This window comes from Canis lupus, chromosome 1 (genome assembly GCF_003254725.2).
Source record: "Canis lupus dingo isolate Sandy chromosome 1, ASM325472v2, whole genome shotgun sequence".
In the NCBI taxonomy this organism is placed as follows: domain Eukaryota; kingdom Metazoa; phylum Chordata; class Mammalia; order Carnivora; family Canidae; genus Canis; species Canis lupus.
In genome coordinates this window covers 44,056,464-44,081,035 of record NC_064243.1, presented here as the reverse complement: position 1 = coordinate 44,081,035, position 24,572 = coordinate 44,056,464, and the positions used below count along the sequence as shown (strand labels likewise).

At 39.0% G+C, this 24,572-nt stretch overlaps 1 protein-coding gene across 1 annotated transcript in view; it reads left to right on the top strand.

Moving 5' to 3' along the window:
* Positions 1-23,196, top strand: part of IPCEF1 (interaction protein for cytohesin exchange factors 1) — a 119,566-nt gene extending 96,370 nt beyond the window's left edge. Inside the window, exons 12-13 of the mRNA XM_049114575.1 lie at positions 8,755-8,948; positions 17,984-23,196. Coding sequence (XP_048970532.1) covers positions 8,755-8,948; positions 17,984-18,190 — 401 coding nt within the window. The 3' untranslated portion in view covers positions 18,191-23,196. The remainder of the gene's footprint in view (positions 1-8,754; positions 8,949-17,983) is intronic.
* The last annotated feature ends 1,376 nt before the right edge of the window (positions 23,197-24,572 follow it).

The following is a 24,572-nucleotide window of genomic DNA, read 5'->3' as shown; positions in this document are numbered from 1 at the left end:
GACCAGATATGTAGTTGTTGAGATAAGTCAACAGTGCAATGATGGTGGCCTGGACTAAGTTGATAGCAATGAAATGGGCCAGGGGTAGAAGAATATGCATTTGGGATGTATCATACAATTAAATGTAAGAGTATAAAAATCATAAAATATTCTTGTCTATTTAGTCTATCCCTAGTCTCTGAAATACACTGCCTTAGCACACAGTGAACATTCAGAGTATTTGATGGATGAATCGAGTAAATGAATGGATCAAATGTCAAAGGGAAAGAGAGGAATCAGGATGAGTTCTAAGTTTTCCAGCACATTCAATCTCTTATATTACTAAATATAATTGCAACTCTTTAGGATTGGTATCATTTCCTGGGAAAAGGTTTGCTAGTAGAGATTTAATGCCATAATTAAATACATAACTCTAAATATGTACACTGTGGCTTTCCTATAAGGTAAAAAGAAGGATGTTATACAAATAATTATAGATCACACTAGACTATAATCATCGAGATAAGGAAAAGGGAGTGCCATCTTAAAAAGGTAAGAGCATTTATCTGCTCCAAACCTTTATTTTCTGCTTAGTGAACTTAAAATAGGTTAACTTCTTCCTTTGTCTTGCCTCACTCTCCCCCATACCTTCTCTCCTTTTGCATCTTCCATTTTTATATTTTGTGCTCATTTGTCTCCAAAATGGACCCACGTGGTAGATGGACTCAATAGTTTAGGACCCAAAGTCAACATATTTAACTAGAGTCCATTGGCTTTGGATCCTTGAATTTAGGCAATTTTCTAGCTATTTCCCCCTTTTTAGTTCCCATTCAACCTCTTGCGTATTTTGAAAAGAAAAAAATCCTTGCAAGGATTTTGAAAAGAAAAAAAAAATCCCAAGGAAATGCCTTTTTTTTGTATGCATGCCAATGTTTTTTGTTTTCTTAGAATGTGAGCAAATGTAGAAATTTTATGTCTACGTTAAATATTTCACCTAATTGTGGGTGCTTATATGATTGGACAAATACATTTTTAAAACAAATAGAATATCTGTTTTTTAAAAAATTTTTATTTATTTATGATAGTCACACATAGAGAGAGAGAGAGAGAGAGAGGCAGAGACACAGGCAGAGGGAGAAGCAGGCTCCATGCACCGGGAGCCCAACATGGGATTCGATCCTGGGTCTCCAGGATCACGCCCTGGGCCAAAGGCAGGCGCTAAACCGCTGTGCCACCCAGGGTTCCCTAGAATATCTGTTTTAAGAATGTAGAGCTGCTTATCAGATACTTGGACCACAGACTCAGCCTAAGATTGCTTCTAAAAATCACTGCCATAAGATGTAATAATAATAATAAAGAACAACATTAAAGATTGCCCAATAGACCAGGTTTGTTCTTTTTTTTTTTTTTTTTTTTGACCAGGTTTGTTCTTATCAATAAAAGCAATAATATGGTAGAAGAGTATTGAGTCACCTTACTTAACAGGAGCATCAAATACCCAGGAAAAGAAAAGTATATGACTCTGGTAGAGAATGTAAAGCTAAAATTAAAAAAGAGTGAGGGAAATCAAAATGAAACTACTCATCTTTCAGACTTAAAAGAGTACAAGTGAAAGTACTGGCTTTCTATTTAGATACTCTTTCTCAATCTGATTTCTCTATCATAGAATTTATTTTGCCTGCCTTCTTTTTTTGTTTGTTTTAATCATCTCTCAAATACTATTTTTCCAATGTTCTATTCTCCATTTCTAAGCTCTTCTATCTTTATTTTATGGGAGCCTAGCCTGCTGTGACCATGTCTCAGCTTCTGCTCCTGATTGGAACCAGATTATCCCCAGGTGCTCAGTTCAAATGCCCCAACAGAGAATCCGATCATCCAGCCTCTCTCCAAGGTTGCTGGCCAGCTTATTAATTTCCTGGTTTGGTACCCTATGGCCCTGTGAGAATAGAGTTTCTTAGTGTAAAACCTGGCCACCCCAGAAACGGAGGTTCTGGGTGGGGATTTTTCCCTTGGAAGACAGAATGGTGGGAGCAAGAATCCAAGCTTTGGTGTGTGGTCCAAGTGGCTATCATCTAACTAACTGTATGTTGCCTGATGTGAAATCTTTCTTCATTGGGCTTTATTCAAAAGACAGTTCATCAAATATATTTATAGTATAGAATAGTTTAAGGCTGAAGGTTTTGAGTCATCACTATGTCTGTCTCGTTGTGGCTTTGGTCGAAGTTTTTATGTGTTTCAACAGTCTCTCCCTTGTAATGAGGGCTAATAACACTTTTTTTCATAGAGTTGTTACAAAGATAATAAGGTCTATAGTGGTTAATATGAGACCTTCTACATGCTAAAAACTCAATACATAATGGCTGTTCTCCATCAATAGCAAGAGCAAGCAGTCTCTCTCTCTCTCTCTCTCTCTCTCTCTCTCAAAATTCTCCTATGGTAATGTTCTTGGTCAGTAGTATCCTTACTTTTAAAATGAATTATCCAGATTTATCTTAGTTACATAATTCAAAATTATCTGACAGTATGATTCTAAGTCTTTTGCTATCTTGGAGAGTTGTCAAATCACTAATTAGAGAAAGCCTATAAAAGTTTTTGAATCTCTTGGCATCAGGTATTCTATTAAATAACATTTGCAAAGTCTTAATGGCTACACATAACATTGAAATGACTATGTAGTTATCTTTTTGTGATAAGTGCCTTCCACGGTCTTGCTTTCTCACTTTGAACATTGCACCTAAAGCAGGGAATACTGCTTCCTACATAAACCTTTCCAAGTATTTCATGTTCAGGAGCTAACCTTCTCTTCCTTGGGTCATCATGTAGACTTTTTCAATTTCAAAACAGGCTTCCTTTCAAATTCTGATATGAAATATGGCATATGAATTTCCTTTGGCACTTCTGTTCTAAGTAGAAAATAAAAACCACATTCTAGAAAGCACAAGGAAACACCAAAAATAAGATAGTGGGGGAGGCAAAGTTGAAAATGCTGCATTTAAAGAGATAATCTGCATACAATGTTCTCGACAGCCAAATTCTGGGCCTACGGGAGCATGTCTGTCCTGTCAGAGGCAGACAATAGTGTAGGTTATGTGGGAGGATGGCAAGGGAACAGCACACTCATCTGGCATAATCTTGGAAAGAAGTGAACTTCTCTAACCATTAGTTAAAATGTTGTTTTGCCTCATTTGCTAAAGTCACCAAGAAAGATCCTATTTAAAAAAAAAATCCCATTTCTTTCTTAAGTCTAAATCTATATTACAGTGACCGAAATGTATTTATTTACTTTTTAAAAGATTTATTTATTTATTCAGAGAGAGAGAGAGAGAGAAAGAGAGAGAGAGGCAGAGACACAGGCAGAGGGAGAGGCAGGATCTATGCAGGGAGCCTGATGTGGGACTGGATCCCAGGTCTCCAGGATCAGGCCCTGGGCTGCAGGCGGCGCTAAACTGCTAAGCCACCGGGGCTGCTCCAGTGACCAAAATTTAGAGAAAGTTTGCTGTTTGGACCCCTGAGACATTCTGAGCTAGCCTAATAAGAGTCACAGAGAAAGTAGGTGCAGCTCTCTAGATGAGTCCCTACTTTTAAGTTGTTAACTCCAGTCCCTTTCTCTTCTCGTGGGTTGAAGCCAGTGTTACATGACAAATCTGTGACAGTCTGGCCTTGCTACACAAAGCATTGTCCACAGGCCAGCAGTTCTGGCATCACCTGAGAGCCTGTTAATAATTGAGAAGCTTAGGGCCTTCTCAGACTGGCTGAGTCAGAGTTTGCATTTTAACAAGAGCCATGGGTGATTGTTCGCCTTTTAAAGTTTGAGAAGACTGGTCTAGAAACACATGGGCCTGCACAGTGTGGAATTGAGCTGTTCTTAATTCCATCACTGATTTACATGTTGGAAAGACCACTTACTGTTTTTCAAGAATCTCCTCTTTTTTTTTCTCCTCCACAAAATAAAAATAGTTTTGGCAAAGCCTTGGGAGCTAGATGAGATAGTCTGGAAAGTGCCTTATGTGGTGGAGGGAGTTAACGTCCTGTTATTTTATGCAAGAAGGCAGATACACTCTTGAGAGGAAGGCTAGCAGTTGCACTGGAAACCCTTGACTGTCAGATCATTTATTTCGCTGTAGAAGACAAGGGAGGTGGGAATGATGGACTTGGCTTCTCTTCCTAACATGAGACAGACCAGTGGTCTTTGCTGGCAGTCTTTTTCCTTGCTCCTTCTACAATCTGGTAAAATATGATAAATGATCTAGTGCTTCCTAGTATGAAATTATAATGTAGAACAATATTTACATAAAAATACAACAGGGAGATTTTAGAACACTACTTTATTCAGAAGCCTCATAAAGGCATGGGGTTAACATACCAGCACTGCCCTCTCTGGGGGGATTGGGAAGACTCTAACCTCTCTGGGGGGATTGGGAAGACCTGTGCTCTGGGGTCAGGTGTAAGTTGTATTTTGTTGTGTGCTTATACCCTTTGGGTCTTTTGTTGTCCTATGAATTCTGTTTATCATCTGCTCCCATTATTATTGAATGCCCATTTTATGGCCCTGTGAAGACCTAAGGACCAGCCCTTAGCAGCAGTAAAAACAATACCGAGCTCCTGGTTGGGTCATGGACATGGCTGGATCACAGGTATGTCCCCTGAGTATTTAGCGATATATTGCACATCTCTCAGATTATGACACAAAAAAGCCAATAGGGATTTTTTTCTGGACTCCTAACATCACCTTTTATTATTTTATCGTCCTTATGTTTGTGGGCAATTCTGGAATCCAGTTATTAGAGGTCAGACGTATCTATAGTCTTTCAGTTTCAGGTTCCCCCCAGGAAAGGTGGATGGCTAGAAGCAGGAGTACAGCAAGAACATTTACCTTTCAGGTTTTCCCCATTTCTCCCAACAGCTCTAACCTTATCTGAGCATACTTGCCCCTTCCTTTTATCACCAGTTTCTAGATGAATTCATATAGAGAATTTTTTTAAATATTATTTGGTCCTATTTTAGGTGAATTCTGTATTAACTTCAGTAATCCCCAAAGGTCCACTTTACCTATGTGTTAATTTTAAAGTTTCACTGTTTCTTGAGAGACTAGAAGATAAAGTTGTACATGCAACATACACATGCACACACACTATACACACATACCCCATACTGTACACACACACACCCCACACTACACATATGCATACCATACATACTACATACACACAGACACCACACACAACACACACTGCACACACACACACAAATACCACACACGTACACCTGTATTCTCATGATTAATGCTCTCAAATTTAGGTCAGGGGAAGGAATGTGTATGGGGAAGAAAGATAATTTCTGATATTTTTTAACATAAAGATAACATATATCCATATAAATATTTTAAATAATAATAAATCTACCTAAAAGGCAGCCCTGTTTATTTTTCATTTAGGAAATGTACTTTATGCCACATTATTCCAAGATTCTAAAATTACTTTTATCTTTACTAATTTAATATCTTTTGAATTTGATATGTAGTCTTAATATGATCATTTTACTCTGACATAATTACAAACCAATGTATTGTCAAAGGTAATTTTATTATCTATCACAATCTTTAATAGCACTACTGAGCTGCTTCATGAACACAGAAATTTAAAGAAATCATTTTATTATTTTCTTCATTACACACTTATTTGGTTCACTTTCTGAAGTTTACTTAAAAAATATGGTAGCATTGAAAGTTCTGTATTAAGACTATATTCAAAGTAGAATCTCACCTACCTTGCTGTAAAAGGAAAGGACATACAAAAATTATTGTGTCCCTGTATGTCTGAAATGTCCCAGGGTCCTCAATCCTAATGTCCCCTCTGAGAGTCAGATGTCTTTTCATTTAATTTTCTTAAGGCTTTCTGACATCTCCAGCCTAATCCAACACTGTTACCATCCTTAGTATTTTTACTGTGCAAGTATCATCAGTTATCACAACAATCTCATAAAAACCTACTTTCTTGTTGTTTTATTGAGAAGTATTCCACATGCCATAAAATCCACATATAAAAATGGTTCAATGTTTTTAAAGATATTTACAGAGTTGTACAACTATCTCTACAACTTAATTTGAGAACATCTTCAACACAACATATACAAAAAAACCCCTACGCCTTTAACTATCATCCCCTATTCCTGCTTACCCCTTCCCTAGCCCCAGGCAACCACTAAATCTACTGTCTGTCTTTGTGGATTTCCTGTCCTGACATTTCATGCAAATGGGCTCATGCAGTCTGTGTTTTTTGTGACTGACTTTTACATAGCAGAATGCTTTCAAGTTTCATCCATGTTGTTATGTATCAGTACTTCATTGCTTTTAATTACTGAATAATATTTCACTCTATGCATATACCATATTTTGTTAGCCATCCATCAGTTGATGAACATTTGAGCTATTCCCACCGTTCGTCTACTATGAATTGTACTGCTACGTATACTTAGGTACAAGTTTGTGCTAACATATGTTTTTAATTCTCTGGAGTATATACCTGGGAATGTAATTGCTGGGTCATATCATGACTTTGTGTTTGGCTTTTGAAGAATTGCCAAACTTTTCCTTAAAGTGGTGGCTCCATTTTACATTCTTACCAGCAATGTATAAGGGTTCCAGTTTCTCCATATCCTTTTCTACACTTATTGTCCGTCTTTGTAATTTTAGCCATCCTGGTGGGTGCAAAGTAGTATTTCATTGTGGTTTTGATTTGTATTTATCTAATGACTAATGATGTGATCATCTTTTCATGTGCTTATTTGAGAAAAACTCACTCTGTACACAGTCTGAGTCAAAAAGTCTAATTGTGTTCAAACTCAGTTTTGAAGATCTCCCCCTTTTGGAGTCTGCTTTGGTAGAGAGAAAAGGGGTTTACTGACCAATACTTTAAGTTGGTCACAAAGTTAGATCAACATCTTTGCCCTCTGTTTTCTGAAAAAATATTGAGAACACCCATGGTAGTTTTCTGGCAGTAGATGAGAGAAAATTACTGCTTAAATATTTCTAATTTCACAAGAGTAAACTGTAAAGTAAGTCAAGTTTGCTTGATTTTGAAGTTCTTACATTAATATCATATGCTTTTCTCTCCCCTTTGGAGAGGCCCCTTTTTGTAGTTCTTCCTAATGTCATACTTTTTAGATGGCCTTCTATCAAGCTTATTCTCAGGATAAGATGTGAAATACATAGACACTAAAAAGGACATGATGAAAAAAGAAATCTCATTGTGTATCTTTCTTAAAATTATTTTCAGAGAATAAAGGAATAAAGGACCAAAGTTCTTAGTGGGATATTAAAGCAGTATCAAAAGATGAAGATTTTTCTTTGGGTAATCTGTATCACTTGGGGTCCTCATTTGTACATGACTGAAAACTACCCTGAGAGTAGCTTAACAAAGGCTCCCATTAGTTGCAAGGGCTCCAAAAAAATCACCAAGATCCATGTTTTAGCTGTATCCTATATATTGATTACATTCTTAGGATTCTTAGGGTGATCCCTGCAGGCTTCTAGCTCACATCATCACATGTTTAGAAAAAAAAGAGAAATTGATCCCTTATACCCCAACCAAAGTCTCAGAACTGAGCCTTCCTAGCCCCAGGTGGCCTGACCTGAAGCACATGCTCATCCCTGAATCAATGACTATGGGCAGCATGAGGGAACTGCCATTAGCTTAGCCCAGTTCATGTGGGTCCCCCCTGGATCCTGTGTGGAGTCACTTCACGGGATGCATTTGGGCTGAAGCTAGCAAGTTGTAGTTAAGAAAGGGGGTGGGGAGTATGTGTAATGATCATTATCTGCTCAAAGCCACAGATCACAAGGGGATTTGTTCTCTCAAAGGGCAGTTCTAGGAAGAACATTAAAACTCTTCAGGGGGAAAAGTACCCCCAAAACAAAACAAACAAACAAACAAACAAAAAAAAGAAAACAAACTAAAACTCACCAAGGACAATGGTTCTCAAGCTTTAGAGTATGTATTAGTTTGCAAGGGCTTGCTTGTTCCACCATTGTGTTTTGGAAGCAGATAACTTGTTTTGCAGGTTCACAGATGGAGAGGAATTTTGCCATAGTATGAATCATTCCCTGAGTCTCACCAATACCACATTTAGATGATGTTTGGATTAGATTTTGGACTTTGAATTGATGTTGGAATGGGTTAAGACTCTTGGAGATGATGGAATGGGGTGAATGCATTTTACATGTGAGAAGGACATGATTTTGGAGGAAGGGAGTTACATGGTGGGCTATTATGAGTTCAATTTTGTCCTTCCAAAATTCTCATGTTGAAATCCTAATTTAGAAATACCTTAGAATGTGACCTTATTAGAAATTAGGTTATTGCAGATGTAATTATTTAAGAGAGGTTGGGAGGGTGAGCCCCCAATCCAATACAACTGGCATCCTCATAAAAGAGGGATATTTAGACACAGAGACCTATACACAGGGAAAACACCCCATGATATTGGAGTTCTCCTGCCACAAGCCAAAGACCTATCAAAATCTAGGAGGAAGGTCTGAAAGAGATCCTTCCCTAGCACCTTCAAAGGGAATACGGCCCTGTCCTAACAAAGTACCATAAACGAGTGGCTTGAACAACAAAAATTTATTGTCTCACAGTCCTGAAAGTTAGAAGTGTGAGATCAAGGTGTCAGCAGAGCAGCTGTGTTAGGCCTTGTGTTAGGACCACAGCATCTAATGTTCTCAACTTGATTTTAACTGGGTTTATTGTTATTGCTTTTTTTTTTTTATTTTAATAGAAGAAACAAAATTGTCTGAGGATGATGAAATGGAGAAACTCTACAAATCGTTAGAACAAGCTAGTCTTTCTCCTCTTGGGGACCGTCGGCCTTCAACCAAAAAGGAGTTGAGAAAGTCCTTTGTTAAGCGATGTAAGAATCCATCCATAAATGAGAAACTTCACAAAATCCGAACCTTGAATAGCACATTGAAGGTAAAAAATTTCAGATTGTGGATGAATTCTGTGGATGTGGGGCATGGCATGGCTGGTTCTGCAGAGAGATTCATGCTCACTAGTGTGTTTGTATGGGTGGAGAGGAGGGCAGTGAGAACAAGTATAATCGTCTGTAGGGTCAAATGACCTTTGGCATCCTTGAAGCACTAGAACATTCACACAATAGCACTCAGTGCACTTTCCTAAAATAGGGCTTTGACCTTTACATTCACTTTGGTATAAAAGTTCAAATCCCTTACCTTGCACAATAAATGTTAATGAGGGCTTAAGATAGTGAGAGTGAGATATTCTTGTGAGAATAAGCAGTGATATGAAATAAGATCTTGGAATTTCACTTGACTCATTAAAGAGTACCATTCTTCTCCAACTACATCCAGAAGAAAATCTCTAGATTTCAGATAGATCCAAGACTTTGTGATTGTCAGCCCAAGGCTCTGGAGTGAGAAAACGCCACGAGAGATGGGGAATGGGAAATGTATACTAGATTGTAATGAGCCAGCAGATGTTTTCACAATGGGAATGGGGGACACATGGTACACAACATACTGAGGCTATTTTCAGGGCTTCCTGAACAAAAGTGGTTCTTCATAACAAAAGCATATTGCTTTCACATGTAGATTATAGCATAAACAGGAGGAGGCTGAGAAACTTTGCAAAATAGTTCCACATTAGCAGAAGATTTATAGATTCTGAAAAGCCTTGATAGATTCTGCAATTTAATTTTGGCTTGTACATGTCCTTTTGCATCAAGAATTTGAGTCTCTTTCCAGGAAGAAATACCAGCAATCAAAGAACAAGGCTACAAAGAAATGGCTGAATGAGTCTTAGTCAGATATCCCTGTTAGTAGAATAGCTAGGCACCCCAAAAGGCTGCAAAAAAATGAGGCTGAAAAGAGAAGACAGAGGAATATTTTAATTATACAAAGAAAACCCAAATGCAGAGAAATTTGCCAACATTTAATGATGAAAGACATTAGTAAACTCTTTTCAAAGCCAAATATGTTATATTTTATGGTATGCATGAAGTTGATAAATATATTTGATCATTCAATGTAATATGCCATACATAACATGTTGAGATTTACTATTTTAGCTATAATAACTGATGTGAGTGAATACATTTTTCTTTTTTTTTAAGACTTTAATTATTTGAGAGAGAGAGAGAGAACAGAGGGAGAGGGAAAGGGTAAAGGAGACTCTCTGCTGAGCAGGGAGCTCAATGTGGGGCTTGATCCCAGGACCTGAGCCAAATGCAGATGCTTAACTGACTCAGCCAACCAGGAACTCCTATGTTTTTCATTAGACAAATATTTCCTGAATCTTTCTAAGTCCCAGACTCTATTCTTGGTCTCCAGGAGCATTGAATGCACACCACCAGACAGTGCAAACAGAGAGGAAAACAGAATGCAATGTGTTGAATGGTGTAGCTGATAGAAGCTTGAGTGCTTTGGTGGAGGGAGGAAGAAGGTGGAGGGACGTGGCTGCCTATCTGAGGCCATTCGGGACAAAGTCATGGAGGGGCTGACAACTGGCCCATAAGTAAGAGGTAAAGAATATCAGGGTGAGAAGTAAGGACTTTCATGGAGGAGGAACTGGCCTAGACAAATTGTATGTCAGTGGAGGATACATTGCAGCCCATGTTGGGAGAAACAAGGAACAGGCTAAAGAAAGGTTGGACAGTTCAGGCCATTTCTAGAAGGAGAAAGACTGGGTTTAGCTTTCCATAGAACAGCAGCTCAGGACTCTAGACTGTCATGGGACTGTGCTCTGACCTGGTCACTGGGAGGCCATGTTTGTACAGAGAATTCAAAGGTTTTACTAGCCGTCCGTACACTTCTCTGTGACCCTCCTGCTCTCCATGCACTGTGGCCATGGCATTTATGAAGTTAGCAGCTTTTTGCTTTTCTCCCAGTGTTTTAATTATCTCTTGTGAGATAACAAAATAGCCCCAAAGTTAGCCACTACAAACAATGAATACTTGTTAGTTCATAGTTTCCTTGGGTCAGGAATCTTGGTATTAGCTTGGCTGGATGCTTCTCCTCCAGGTCTCCTACAGGCTGCAATCCCAGCATCAGTGGGGGCTGCATGCATTTCTCCACTGGGGAAGGAGTGCCTCCAAGCTCTGTCACATGCTGGTTGGCAGGATTTGGTTCCTTGCAGGTTGTTGGACCGAAGTCCCACTTGTTTATCCAGTTCCTTGTCCTGTGAACATATGGTAGCTTTCCCAATGGAAGTTGGCTTTCCTTAGAGTGAGGAAGACAGCAACAGTAAATGAACAAGATGGATCAGACCTGTTTCAGCAGCAACACCACATCACAATTATGGCATTCTATGCATTAGGAGCAAGACATAGGGTCAGCCTATGTTGAAGGAAGGAAATTACATAAGGGCAAGAATGCCAGGGAGCAAGAAGCATTGGAGGCCATCCACCACACCCTTCTGAAGATCTGCAGTCTTTGCATTCCTAGAAAAAGCCCTTTTCACAGATCTCTTAGATGTCACCAAAGTGTAATCCTGGGACTGGTGAAACATAGTCCATGTTATGGAATCCATGAGATAGAAAGACATGCTGATATGGAAATTGCCTTGTTGGGGGAAAAAAAAAAAAGCACATCAGCCTGGAGAAAGATAATTTGGTTTGTGTAGGTTTATTCAAAGGCTATGAAAATTATTTTAACTATCTTTAATTGAATTGAATTGAATCATAATTATCTTTAAAATTCAGAGCAGTCAGGATAGTGGTTGCCTTTGAGGAGAAGGGAAGAAATTCCTCGGAGGGGGCGCCACAGTACAGTTTCTGAGGTGCTGGATAAGGGTTCCCTCTAACCTCAGTGGTGATTACACAGATATGTCCATTTTGTTGTAATTCATCAAGCACAAACCTTTTTATTTTATTATTTTATCTTTTTAGATTTTATTTATTTGTTCATGAGAGACACAGAGAAAGAGGCAAAGACATAGACAGAGGGAGAAGCAGATTCTCTGCAGGAAGCCTGATGCGGGACTCAATCCCAAGACCCCAGGATCACAACTTAAGCCGAAGGCAGATGCTCACCCACTGAACCACCTAGGTGCCCCAAGCAAAAACATTTTTATATGTGCATTTTTGTCTATATTTATTACATTGTGATATAAATGTTTATCTAAATAATACTTCAAAACTGCCATGTGAACAAGCAAAGACAACATAGTTTCATGCAGAAACAAGGAAACTTTTAACAATAATGTTTATATTAGTGATAGGCACATTTCATAAATAAAGAAAAATCCCTACATTGGGATTGTATTGGAACAAATTCTCTTTATGGAAATTCTTCTAGGAAGTTGAGCCGAATCATCATGTCATACCGTAAATGTAGATCTTTAGGAATTTCTGATAATTCAACATCCATGGACTCTTGACTAAGCCTGTCTTTATTTTAAAATGAGTAATTAATAGATACAACTTAAACTTGCTCTCAGGGTTATTCTGGTCTATGTCAAAAGAGGAATGAACCCTGCTTTCCCCAACTTCTCTGGTAGAACACATTTCCGATGCTTAGGTCTTAAGTCATCATATACTGACTATTTGGAGTCAAAAAGGAAAGTAGAGCATTGTCTCTTTGATGGTATTTTCTAGAGGCCCTGCCAAACCTTGCCTGCCTGCCAGAAGGCAAGAAGGATATCATAAATGTAGTTCAAAGCATCCAGTGGGCCTCCTGCACTGCAGGAGAGAAGCAGAACCGGTGTGCCATGCCGTTGACTGGGGTGCTGTGCTGAGAAGCACTGCAGAGCCTTCTGTCATTTCATTAATTTCCTTCCTCTCTATTCGTGTGTGTAGTTACTTCTTTTGTCCATAAAGGAACTTTAACACAGGGCAGCCTGGGTGGCTCAGCAGTTTAGCGCTGCCTTCAGCCCAAGGCCTGATCCTGGAGACCTGGGATCGAGTCCCACATCAGGCTCCCTGCATGGAGCCTGCTTCTCCCTCTGCCTGTGTCTCTGCCTCTCTCTCTCTTTCTTTCTTTCTCTCTCATGAATAAATAAATAAAATCTTAAAAAAAAAAAAAAGAATTTAACACAGACTTGAGCTAAATAATAAGGAACTTGAATTGTTTAGAGCTGAAAACCGTATGAGAAGTGTTAGCCCAAAGTTGAAAAGACCTTTCCTAAAACCTTTGATCAGATTTAGAGGAGTGGTTAATTCACTTTGCCTTAAGAAAATCAGTTCTTTAAATTATGTTTATCTGCAAAGATCTTATTTAGCTCTTTCAATAAAATATTAGGCTCTCTCTCTGAAGCAGATGTCAAAACTTTTTTTGTGTAGAAGAAATTATAATTTTTAATAATTTTTATTAGGTTTTTAATTTTCATCCCAATATAGTTTACATACAGTATTGTATTAGTTTCAGGTGTGAAATATAGTGACTCAACACTCCCATACATTACTCAGTGCTCATCATGGTGTGTTCTTTATTCCCAACAACTATTTCACCCTACCTGTCAAAATTTCTTAAGAGCAAAGTAAAACTCCTTACACAACTTCACATAAATAGCATTATGGTGATATCAAAGGATGGAAGCTTGTTTTGGGGGGAAAAGGTTGTTATTTGAATGTAGATGTTGAGAACTCAGAGGAAGGAAAGAAAATTCTCTTGGCCTTGCTTGATTTTCTACCAGCAATCTTTTCTAGTTACCCACTTATTTAACCTCTGCTTTTGCCTTTTGGTCAGCCTGCTTGTTATTACTCTTTGGTTATTTTCTCACTACACAATTTTTCTTTCCTTCCTGGAGTCTAAATATATATTTTAACCTCCATCTATTATCACATTCTTGCTCTCTTGATTCAGAATTGTAAATCTTATCACTCAAACTATTATATATGTAGTAAAAAAAAAAGTAGAAAAAAAGAAAAGAAAATGTAATAAATGCTTCATGTAAAACAGAAGTTAAAGCTAATTGTAAAGCACAAATAATACATTTTTTTGTGCCAATGTTTAGGATCATCTAAGACTAGATCCCTTATTTGGATAGAATAAATGCTATCAATGCTAGAATCCTAAAATTATATGCAAATATATAGATAGAGATTTATATCTCTATATCATAAAACAAATATATATAATAATATGTATATAAAACATATTGTAAACTTTTTACATATTGTAAAACCTGTTGTAAATACATATATATATAAACCTTTTTTGTTGTTATTTATGGCAAGGATTTCCTTGGGCTCTAAATAGGGTTCATGATATAAAAGAGATTTCAAAACAAATGGATAATTATTCACTCACATTTTATTTCAAACATTCATTTTTTTTTCCCAACAAGTATTTAGTGAATGTCTAGCATGCGTGAATCATTCTTTTATAGCCTTTGATGATACAGGAGTGGTCATATCAGACAAAAATGCCTGTCCTTAAGAAGCTTACATTTAGGTACAAGAAGAAATTAATTAAGTAAATAAATTTTATAGTATGCTGAGTGATGAGAATAGAATGAGGATGAGGAATGCTGATGGATTGATTTTTAACTAAGATAGGTATGAAAAGCCTCTTTGAAAGGTAGAGTGTGAGTAATGTCTGAAAAAGGAAAGGGAGTGAGTCTTGAGCTTATGCAAGGCAGAGTATTATAGGAAGAAAGGAGAAAAATGTAAGTGCCTTGGGGTGGGAATATGCCTAGTAGGCTTAAGAAAGGGCAAAGAGGTCATGTGGCTGGAGGGTTGTAGGAGGAAGGGGCATGAAGAGAACAGCAGTGGGTCAGAAAGGTAATGAGAGATTATAACATATAGTGCTTTATTGCCATTGATAATACTTTAGCTTCTACTCAGTGAAATAGGAAGCCTTTGGAAGGTCCTGAACTGAAGTGTGCCATAGTTTGACATATGTTGAAGGTAGAACTTGGGATTTGCTGGTGGATTGGCAGTGAGAGCAGGAATCAAGGATGACTGCAGTGTTTGGCCTGAGCCACTGTAAAGCTGGAGTTGCTATTAGGTGTTTTGCAAAAGGCCATGATAGGAACAGGTTTCAGTGTGTATTGGAAGTTGGGGTGGGTCGGGCATGTAGAGAATAACAGGAGCTTAGTTTTGAAGTATTTATTTATTTGTTTGTTTGTTTGAAAGAGTAGGTGTGCACTTGGAGGGAAGAGCAGACAGGGAGGGAGAGATAGAATCTGGAGCAGACCCTGTGGGGAGCATGGGGCCCTATGAGGGGTTCAATCCCATGACCCTGAGATCATGACCTGAGCCAAACCAAGGATCACTTGCTTGACCAACTGAGCCGCCCAGGTACCCCAATAGGAGCTTAGTTTTGGACATGTTATATTTGAGATGCCTAATAAGTGTCTAGGTAAAGCTGCTGAAGAGGAAGTTTAGACAAACAAGTATGAAGTTCAGGGAAGAGATAAGGCTTGCAAGATAAATTTGTGGCCCTTAGTATATAGGGAGAAGGGGAGACATGAGATCATAAGAGATGGCAAGAACATGGATATACGTAGAAGAAAGAATAAGCTAAACGGGGAGTTCTGGAGCTTTCCAATGTTAAGACTGAGGCCAGAATGAGGAGTCATCAATGGAGATTAAGAATAAGTGGTCATTTTAGGATGAGAAAAATCAAGAAAATATGTCACAAAAATGACGTGATGAAAGCGTTCAAAAAGAGGTTGTCAACAGTTTTAGATGCTGTTGATAAACAAGTTGAAGATAAATAGTTCTTGGATTTAGCAACATGAAGGTCATTGGCCTTAACCAGAACAGTTTTGGTTAAATCCCAATGGGAATGGGTCTGTGAGAGAATGGGCATGGGCAGGGGAGACATTGGAGACAAGGAGAAAAGTGAAGCATTTGCTGGAACAGAGATATGGGGTTAAGAGAGGGCTTAGAAGATGGGAGAGGTGACAGCATGCATAATGATTAAGTGGAGATGGGAAATTAATGAGTCACAAAAAAGGGGAGAATTGTGGGAGTGAATTTCTTGAGTATGAGAGAGTTGGGTGATATTGCACAAGTGGAGAGAAATTCGCCTTTGCTGGGAGCACAGATATTTCATCCAAAAGAACAGGAAGGAAGTCTGGGTTATACCTGTATTGATGTAGGTAGTGGGCAGTAGGAATTTGAGAGAAATGTTCTCATTTTTTCCATTTCCTCAAAAAACAAAAATAGAGAACAAGGTCATGAACTTTACTTTTTTATTTTTAATGTTTTTTTTTAAAAGATTTTATTTATTTATTCATGAGAGACACAGAGGGAGAGAGGCAGAGATGGAGGCAGAGGGAGAAGCAGGTTCACTGTGGGAGCCCTACAAGGAACTCGATCCCAGGACCCCGGACTCATGCCCTGAGCCAAAGACAGACGCTCAACCACTGAGCCACCCAGGTGCCCCAGGGTCATGAACTTTAAGGGAGGATGGGGGAGGAGGTTGAGTAGGGATGAAAAGTGTTGAAATAGTAATTTGGGAGATTGGGAGAGAAAAGGGGTGGGAAAATATGAGTACTGGGTAGTAGTAAAAGCCACTCAATGGCTGTGGTCATGAATTTGAACTGCAACCAGTGAGCCTGGTTGTGAATTTTTAGCTATACACATGCTGGCCTGGGGATAGACAGAAAGACTGGTTCAATAACAAACATGTATTGAATGTCTCCCTGGCCCTCAGCAGTGTGTTAGGAGCAAGGAATACAGGGATGAATAAAATGCTTTCTGTCACCTTCCTTAAGAAGCTTTAGAATAGGTGGCATGCAGATCCAGGAACATCTAAGGACAACATGGTAAGTTCTAAGGATTGGAAGGCACGAGAGCATAAAAAAAAAAAAGCCTTTCAGTTCAATTTAGGGGTTCAGACAACGTTTTCTAGAGAATATGATGCCTGAAGTGAGTATAGATTTATAAGTTGTGGTAAAATCTGGTACAAAAAGATTGGCAAGTGTTCCATGTGAAAGCAACTCAAGGAAGTAGAGTTTACCAGAAGAGAGATGAAGAAGGTCCTCCATGTGGCACAGTATCATGGAATGTGAACTGATTCTGTGTGGGGAAAATGCACACCAACACTGTTTGAACAGGAAGTAAGGAGGAAGTTAAGTTAGAAAATGGAGCACAAATCTGGAGAACCTCTGATGTGAAGGGGAGCCATTATGAGGACTTAGCCTTTTAGGTGGATGCCCTGCATTGCTGTGCAGAGGGGGGTTTAAAGTGAGGATTGGAGCAGCGACATATCAAATGTGATGAACTGCATTTTGTAGCCAAAGTTAGGATTATGGTCAGAGGGACAAGAGTAGATTTGAGATAAAGTTATCAGGACTGGATGATTTTGGATTGTGGAGGCTCTTACATCTCATTTTTTAGCCCATTCTTTGATTATAGAACATTCCCTTAACCTGAGCCAGACGTTTCAGAAATGTTTGTTATTGGTTACAGAGGAGGTGGGGTAAAATAATATGAATAGATTTGTTTGCTCTATTAGTGTCATTGGAACACATACTGTTTTGATGGAAGGGTAGTAGTCTTTGAATAAAAAGATAGCCTATATATTAATTTGGTATATGTTAATTAAATACATGTGTGTGAGTTATTAAAAAATCAAGATAATTTAATAAAAATAGAGACATATGTTGGATTATCTGATGTCTTAGGGAAAGTACTGTGTCCCAATTTTACTCATAGTGAAGTTTGGGTGGTCAATGACATGATACAATTATAAGCTTTAGATGGAATGATGCTCACTTGGAGATAGAAATATTACTGAGGTATGGAATGAGAATTGATCTGGAAAAAGCCACATGGGAGATCCTGGCTAGATGTCTAGTTCTTCCAATAGCCTTTGGGTAGGATACTTAACTTCTTTTTGGCAAATATATACAAATGGATGTCCTGCCATATCTCTTAGGCTTGCTTAGGGATTAGAATAGTAATGTGTAAAAACACTTTGATAATGTTATGATGAATGTATATGTGTATTTGAAAAGGGCTGAAGAGGATTTATTGAAATTAAGATACTCACTGCATCTTATTGACCCCCCCCCCCCCTTATCTTCTACTTGGGCAGTGTAAAGAACATGACCTGGCCATGATTAACCAGTTGCTGGATGATCCGAAGCTGACTGCCAGAAAATACAGGGAGTGGAAGGTGATGAACACCCTGCTGATCCAGGATATCTATCAGCAGCAGCGAGCCCCCATGTCTGCCCATGAAGGCACCCCCGAGGGACTTGAGAAACCACCTTCCTCTGCCTGTGTTGAAAATTCTATTTGAGAACAAGCCAGCATTTTCTTCCCTTATATTACCCCAAGCAACTATTGGAGATGTTATAAGAGCTTTCCTTAAAAGGAAAACTGAAACCAGTTATTCAAGCATTGGCTCCTTCTCTAAAGATGTGACTAAAGTGAGGACCCACTCTGACAGCAACAGGACTCTTCATTCTGGTTGTAGTGCTTACACTGAGACTGGAGGGATTGAGTCCAGTTGAACAAACATCGTGTTTCTACTCGGAGCTCATGGTTATGCTGGGCTCTAAGTGAGATGTGAGAAGTGTAGGTTCCTTGCTCTAAAGAGAATCACAGTGTTCTATGGACAAAGATCATGTTTTACCAGGGATAATTATTCAGAGAAATGTTCTCTTTTCCAAAAGAAGAATCTACAGATTCCACCAGGTTGGGTAGTTGAATTCTTCAAATCATTTCTTTGAGTGGAGGAATGTGTTTTACAGCAGAAACTGGAAGGGAACAAATGTGGTATTACAGAACCAAAATCTCTCACCTTTGGTCTGGAATGGTGGTGCCTTTTCCATGAGCTGAGAAATACTTCACAGTGATTGGTGTGTGGGATAGCCCAAGGAGGTGGCATGTTCTGTTAAACACTCCCTCAAAAAACGGCTTGATGTTTCCACACTTTACCCAGGTGTGGGGTGGAGGTGGGGGTGGGGTTGGGGTTGGGAGTAAGCGATCTGATTAGTTTCCTTTCCACAGAACAGCTAAAGAGATCTATGTCATCACACTTAGAGACCTCTACTCCCTCCTAGCTTCTCTAAGCCATTGCAGGAGATAGAAGTAAGTCCAGCAAGGAATGTTTCTTGCTTTTGTCTCTGGGTGTGATGCCAATACACAGTGTCAATTTATATTGTTTCCCCAAGATCAAGATGGACAAGATAATTCTGGTGTCTGAATGGGTTTGATTGATATCTTTACTCCAAAAAACCCCACAAAAGCAACAAGAGACTTACAATATGATTGTTTTATTTTTGTATATTTACGTGTCACTTTGTGTCCTATGTGAATAGCTATCTATAATATGTTTGTTATTTAAGTATATTTATAGAAGGTCAAATTACTAGTGTTTTAAAAGATGGTAAAGTAATTATATGTTTTGCTCAATATATATTCTCCAAGTATATACTTTTTTGCTTGAGAAAATAGGAATACTGTTGATTCAGTGGAGCTTTTATGCTGCACTATGATGTATGAGGAATGCTCAGGATAACTTGTGGGATAAATGTGGAGGCATGTATTAATAATGGTTCAATTTCTAGCTTCTCTTTCCCTCTCGCTCCCTCTCTTTCTCAACCCAGAGTGCTTAGAGTTGTGTCACTCGCTTAACCAGAAAAGGACTTTCACCTTAGGTTATTTTTTCAAGTAAATAAACTTTTTAAGCCTTATGGCATTTATGCCCACAAACCCTAAACCAAATGAAACACAGTGAAGATAGTCTTTTATCTGGGGTCTGATAGAAATTTTGGGGTCTGCTGTTAATAGAGAAGTAGTTATGAAGTAATATGAAGTTATTAGAGAAGTAATATCTTCCCTTATTAATCACCACAAATATTTTTCATCCTACGAATAACCACAACCCACCAAAAACCCATTTTGCCCTTACCCCTAGCAAATTGTCAGCCAAAAACGCACACGGGGTATGTTTCAGAGAGTGAACCTGTGGCTTGACATTCAAATGGAAATAACCCTCTGAATTTTATCTGCAAACCAAATGGAAAGAGTCCTTGAATGTTTCCCCAAGTTTTACTCAGAAGTGTTAATACTTTGTAAACAAAAACAACCTCAGTATTAAGAAAGAAGAAAGAAAAACCGCAGGAAACAAGTTAGAGTTCTAGAAGCTTCTGTAAAATAAGAGGGCGTGGGACACCTGGGTGGCTCAGTGGTTGAGCATCTGCCTTGGGCTCATGTGGTGCTCTCGGGTCCTGGTATTGAGCTCCACATGGGGCTCTCTAAGGAGCCTGCCTCTCCCTCTGCTTATGTCTCTGCTTCTCTCTCTCTGTGTCTCTCATGAATAAATAAATAAAATCTTAAAAAATAAATAAAATAAGAGAACGTGTCAGGCAGTATGGCCCAGCAGACATTTAGGAGTGCCTGCCCCACATAGAATGGCTTCCCAGACTCAGGGGCCTGGCTTATGGTGAATTTACTGTTGGCAACGGTGACCATGGGAGTCCTCAGATAGGATCTTGAAGCTTCTGCTTTGAGCAGCCAGTGCTTTAATCTCTTCACAATGTAAACAAAATTCGAGGGAATGAGAAGTATGAGTGGAGGAGATAATTGTATGGCAAAGTTTTCTTTCACCTTCTTTTCCCTTTGCTTGAGATACCAATCTAGAAACTCCGAAACCATTTTTTTTAAATTGAAGTGCTCCAGAAGCTTTTGGCCAGGGCTCGAGAATACACTTCCATGCTTTGCTTTGGCTTCTCATTAATGCACACTTAACTGGCCACTTAGTGTAAATTCCTTTAGGAGCACTCAAACTTAAAGGCAGATTAGGTCCAAGAGATTATGGAATCAAACCTTTCAGTTATTTGTCAAGGTCTAGTCAATCCAGAAGCTTTGGCTTTGTTAAAGCACTTACTCTGCAGAAGCTCCCCCAGTGAAAGACCAAACTGCCCAATCTTGCACCCACTCTTTTAGACCAAGCTTGCCTGCCTATTGGTGTCAAGACCTTTCTGTAAATGCTTTCCATTCTGCATTACTTTGTGTTAGGAAGTAGGGGGCTGCCTCTGTGAGGCAGCTTCAGCTGTGGCCACTGAGAGGAATTGGGGTTGGGAGGGGCAGTAGGAAGTGACAGAGTGGGTGACACTTTCCATGATACTCAATTTAGGAATAACCCTGCCATTTTTCTGGTTCAAAGGATATTGGGAAAACTAGATTACTTCCATTTTATTCTTGGGAATTGGGTCATCTCTGAAATGGATTTTGGGTACTTTCATGCGGTCTAAAGGGTGACTCTGTTACCCACTCCTGTAGACATAGTGTCTGAGGGCTGGGGAATGACCCAGAACCATGGCTGCTCAGGAAGCAGATAATCTGAGCATAATCAGATCCAACCCTGGGGCACCTGCTGTGGATTAGGATCTGGATGGGACTCCTCTTTGAGTTTGTAAGGAAGACTACTTATCTCTGTTGTTAGCCTGCAGACCCAGACTAGTGCCCGATAGGATACCTCCATGGCTGGTTCATTGCAGCATACACTGAATTGAATGGTCCCACATTTGATGGGCATATACTGCTTTTAATAATTCTTAGTTCTAATCTCTGTGTAGCATCAAAGATCTAGGAAGAATCATAAAGCATACTACTTCAAAGACTCCAGGAAGCCTAAGAAAGATTGTGTGTGGAGTCAGATTTCAATGTGAAACCCAAGCCTTATATTTATGTAGCACTTTGTAGTTTGCAAATCTGTGTGTTCAGGCTTCTCTCCTTCCCTCTTAGTGGTCTTTGCAGGGATGATTGTGGACTATCATTCCTCTTTTCTCACCAGGGAGGAAATAAGCTCCTCCCACTCCTCTCTCCCTTTACCTTGCCCAGTCACTGTGGGGTCCCAGCCCTGTGACGTTTGGTATGTGTGCATTGCGCTAAACATATCCACGGCCATGGTGGCTTTTGTGAAGTCATCCACTGGAAACCTGTGGGACCATTCAATTCCTCTTTTTCTCAGGGCTGAAGGGTGACTGTCCCTCCTGCAGCCACTGGCTGCTGAGCTGACTGGATCGACATGTGACCTAGTCACTCTGCTTCCTTTCCTTTCTTCTGGAAATTTCACTGCTTCTTAGAGATCCTTGGATGGAAGAAGTAGTTAGAAGAAATGGAATTCACTTGTTTTCTTTTAAAAGCATGTCGGGAGATGTCAGAGACAGAGCCTAGTGACCAGGCGTTAGTCCCTCCACCTTCCTCTCCCAATTTCTTCTCCTGTAATTATGGTAGCTTCCTCAGATAGACTTGAAGTGACAAACAATATCATAGAACTGAGAGATCAAAAGAAAATATGCTTTAAGTCTCTTAAGGAGAGGTACCAGACAAATCCCAGCTATATTTAAGTACATGGGCACACACCCCTTTTAAAATAGTCTCCTTGAAAGGTAGTATTTTGGTATTTAGCCACACAGAATGTTTAAGTGAGTAATATAAGTACAGAGGATACCTTTCCAATAATATAATAAAAATATATAATAAAATAACCAATAACTTCTGTTTAGTTTTAGAATATATCTCTTCTTCAGTCTAATAAAATAGGGTATTTGAGATTTCCCATTTTATTTTCCTTCCAATTTTGTGTGTACTTATCTCACAAGAGAAATCGAGTCCTAGAAATGTCAGGTGACAGTCCTAGAAATGTCAGGGTTTTGTAATTTGTAATTAAGAAGGAAAGCCCCTGAAACTAGATCTTAACAGTCCATAGGGAATGGATTAAGGAGGAGGAATAATTCTTACCTTCCCTGAAAGCCGCACCTCTCTGTGAACAAGATACCGAACAGCTCCACATTTTTCTATGTTGTGAGACAGGAAGCAATTTCCTTGCTTCCTCTGCACATTTTTACTCTTCCCCGTACTACCACAGACCACGGAAAACATTAAACATGATTCTACATTCAGAAAAGTCCTTCCAGATCTCTTCCCGTGAGATCTCACTGTTCTATACCAATATTTCTTTATATTGAGTCCAAAGGGGAGGAAGCATGCTCCATAGAGACATTTAGCATCCTGAAATAAACACCAGGATCTGTAATCACCATAGAATTTAATGTCCTTGCATGATGGGGATATGACATTTAGCACTGCATGGTGTTTGGGGCAAGATGACAATGTGGGAGTGATATCTTCAATTTCCTTGTGCTTTCATTCTCTGTCACCTGTCCTCTTTGAACTGAAAAAAAGAGGCATGGCTCATTTCTTCTGCTTTATGTTTTTTGAGATTGCCTTGTAAGATACAAATAAAAACAAGAGAAAACATATCTAGTAAAATGATATGGAAAAAAATGGAAATCTATTCCTGGTGTTCGTTTTCTGCCCTGCACAGTGTTGCTTTCTTCAAGAACAAACTCCCTGGGAAGAATTTGCTGGCTGGGCTTTTAGCTTCTACAAAGGTTGCAGTGCTCTCTGGTGGCCATCAAAAGAATAGCTGATCTAGACTTGATGTTTTTGTTTTTAAATACAGCATTTAATTATGTTGGGAAATCTATTTCAATAATAACTGATGGGCTCTTCTTCGGTGGTCCTCACCTTACAGACTTTTTAGTAAAAAGATATATTTATCAAAATTGTTGGTCTTCATAAAACTCGACTTGCACATTATGTACCCCTTATCATTTCTAGGCACCCACATTTTGTTTAGAAAATTAGAAAAAGTTGCAGATCATAACATTAAGACCTGTGGCACATATGTTTCTTAAAAAGCATAAGCTGTTTCTGTGTGAAGAATGAACAGAAAAAATGTAGAAAGAGCGTAATAAATTGCCTTTATTTTGGATCACTGATGAGAGGAAGTTAGCCTGCATTTGAACTTGATTCACACATCCTTGATTGCTGTCTACACAAACAAATAAAAGGTTATTTTTTTTCTCTCTCTCCCAGTTACCACTTTTCATGTTGAGCCCTACCCTCTCTTTTCCTCCATACAGCCACCACCCATTATGTCTGGGCTTCCACATAGAAGCAGGAAAAATTATTCTAAACCAAAGGGATCAGCAAAAGGCATGACTCTTAGCACTGATAACAGTATATTCCTGCTTCCTACAACAATCTCATATGAGTTTTCTCTCACTGCTGTAATGAATTACTACAAATTTAGCAGATTGAAGAAGGAACGTGGGTTTGTTTTTGTTTTTGTTTTTGTTTTTTTCTATAGTTCTGAAGGTCCAAAGTCTGACAATGGCTTTCTTGGGCTAAAATCAAGGTGTTGGCAGGATTATGTTCCTTCTGGAGGCTCCAGGGGAGAATACATTTCCTTCTCTCTCCTTTGCTGCTTGGCTCCCTGTCCCCATCTTGAAAGTCAGTGATACTGTATTTCTGTGCACCCTTCTTTCTAGTCATGCCTTCCTTCCTTTAAGGACCTGGTGATTACACTGGGCCCATTTGATGAATCCAGGTCACTGTCTCTGTTTTAATGTCAGCTGATTAGCAACCTAACTTCAATCTGCAACCTTAATTCCCCTTTGTAGCCTATACACAGCTTCCAGTGATTAGGAGATGGCCATTGTTCTGTCTATAGCAAACCTTCATTTCAAATACCCTGCATAGTCCCCCTGAACCATCAATTTCTCCCAGAAATTCTAGGGTTTCCAAGTTTTAACCACAAGCATGAAAGTTCTTTGCCATACTATGTGACTTGAGTTTAATTTCATCCAAATATGTTTACCATA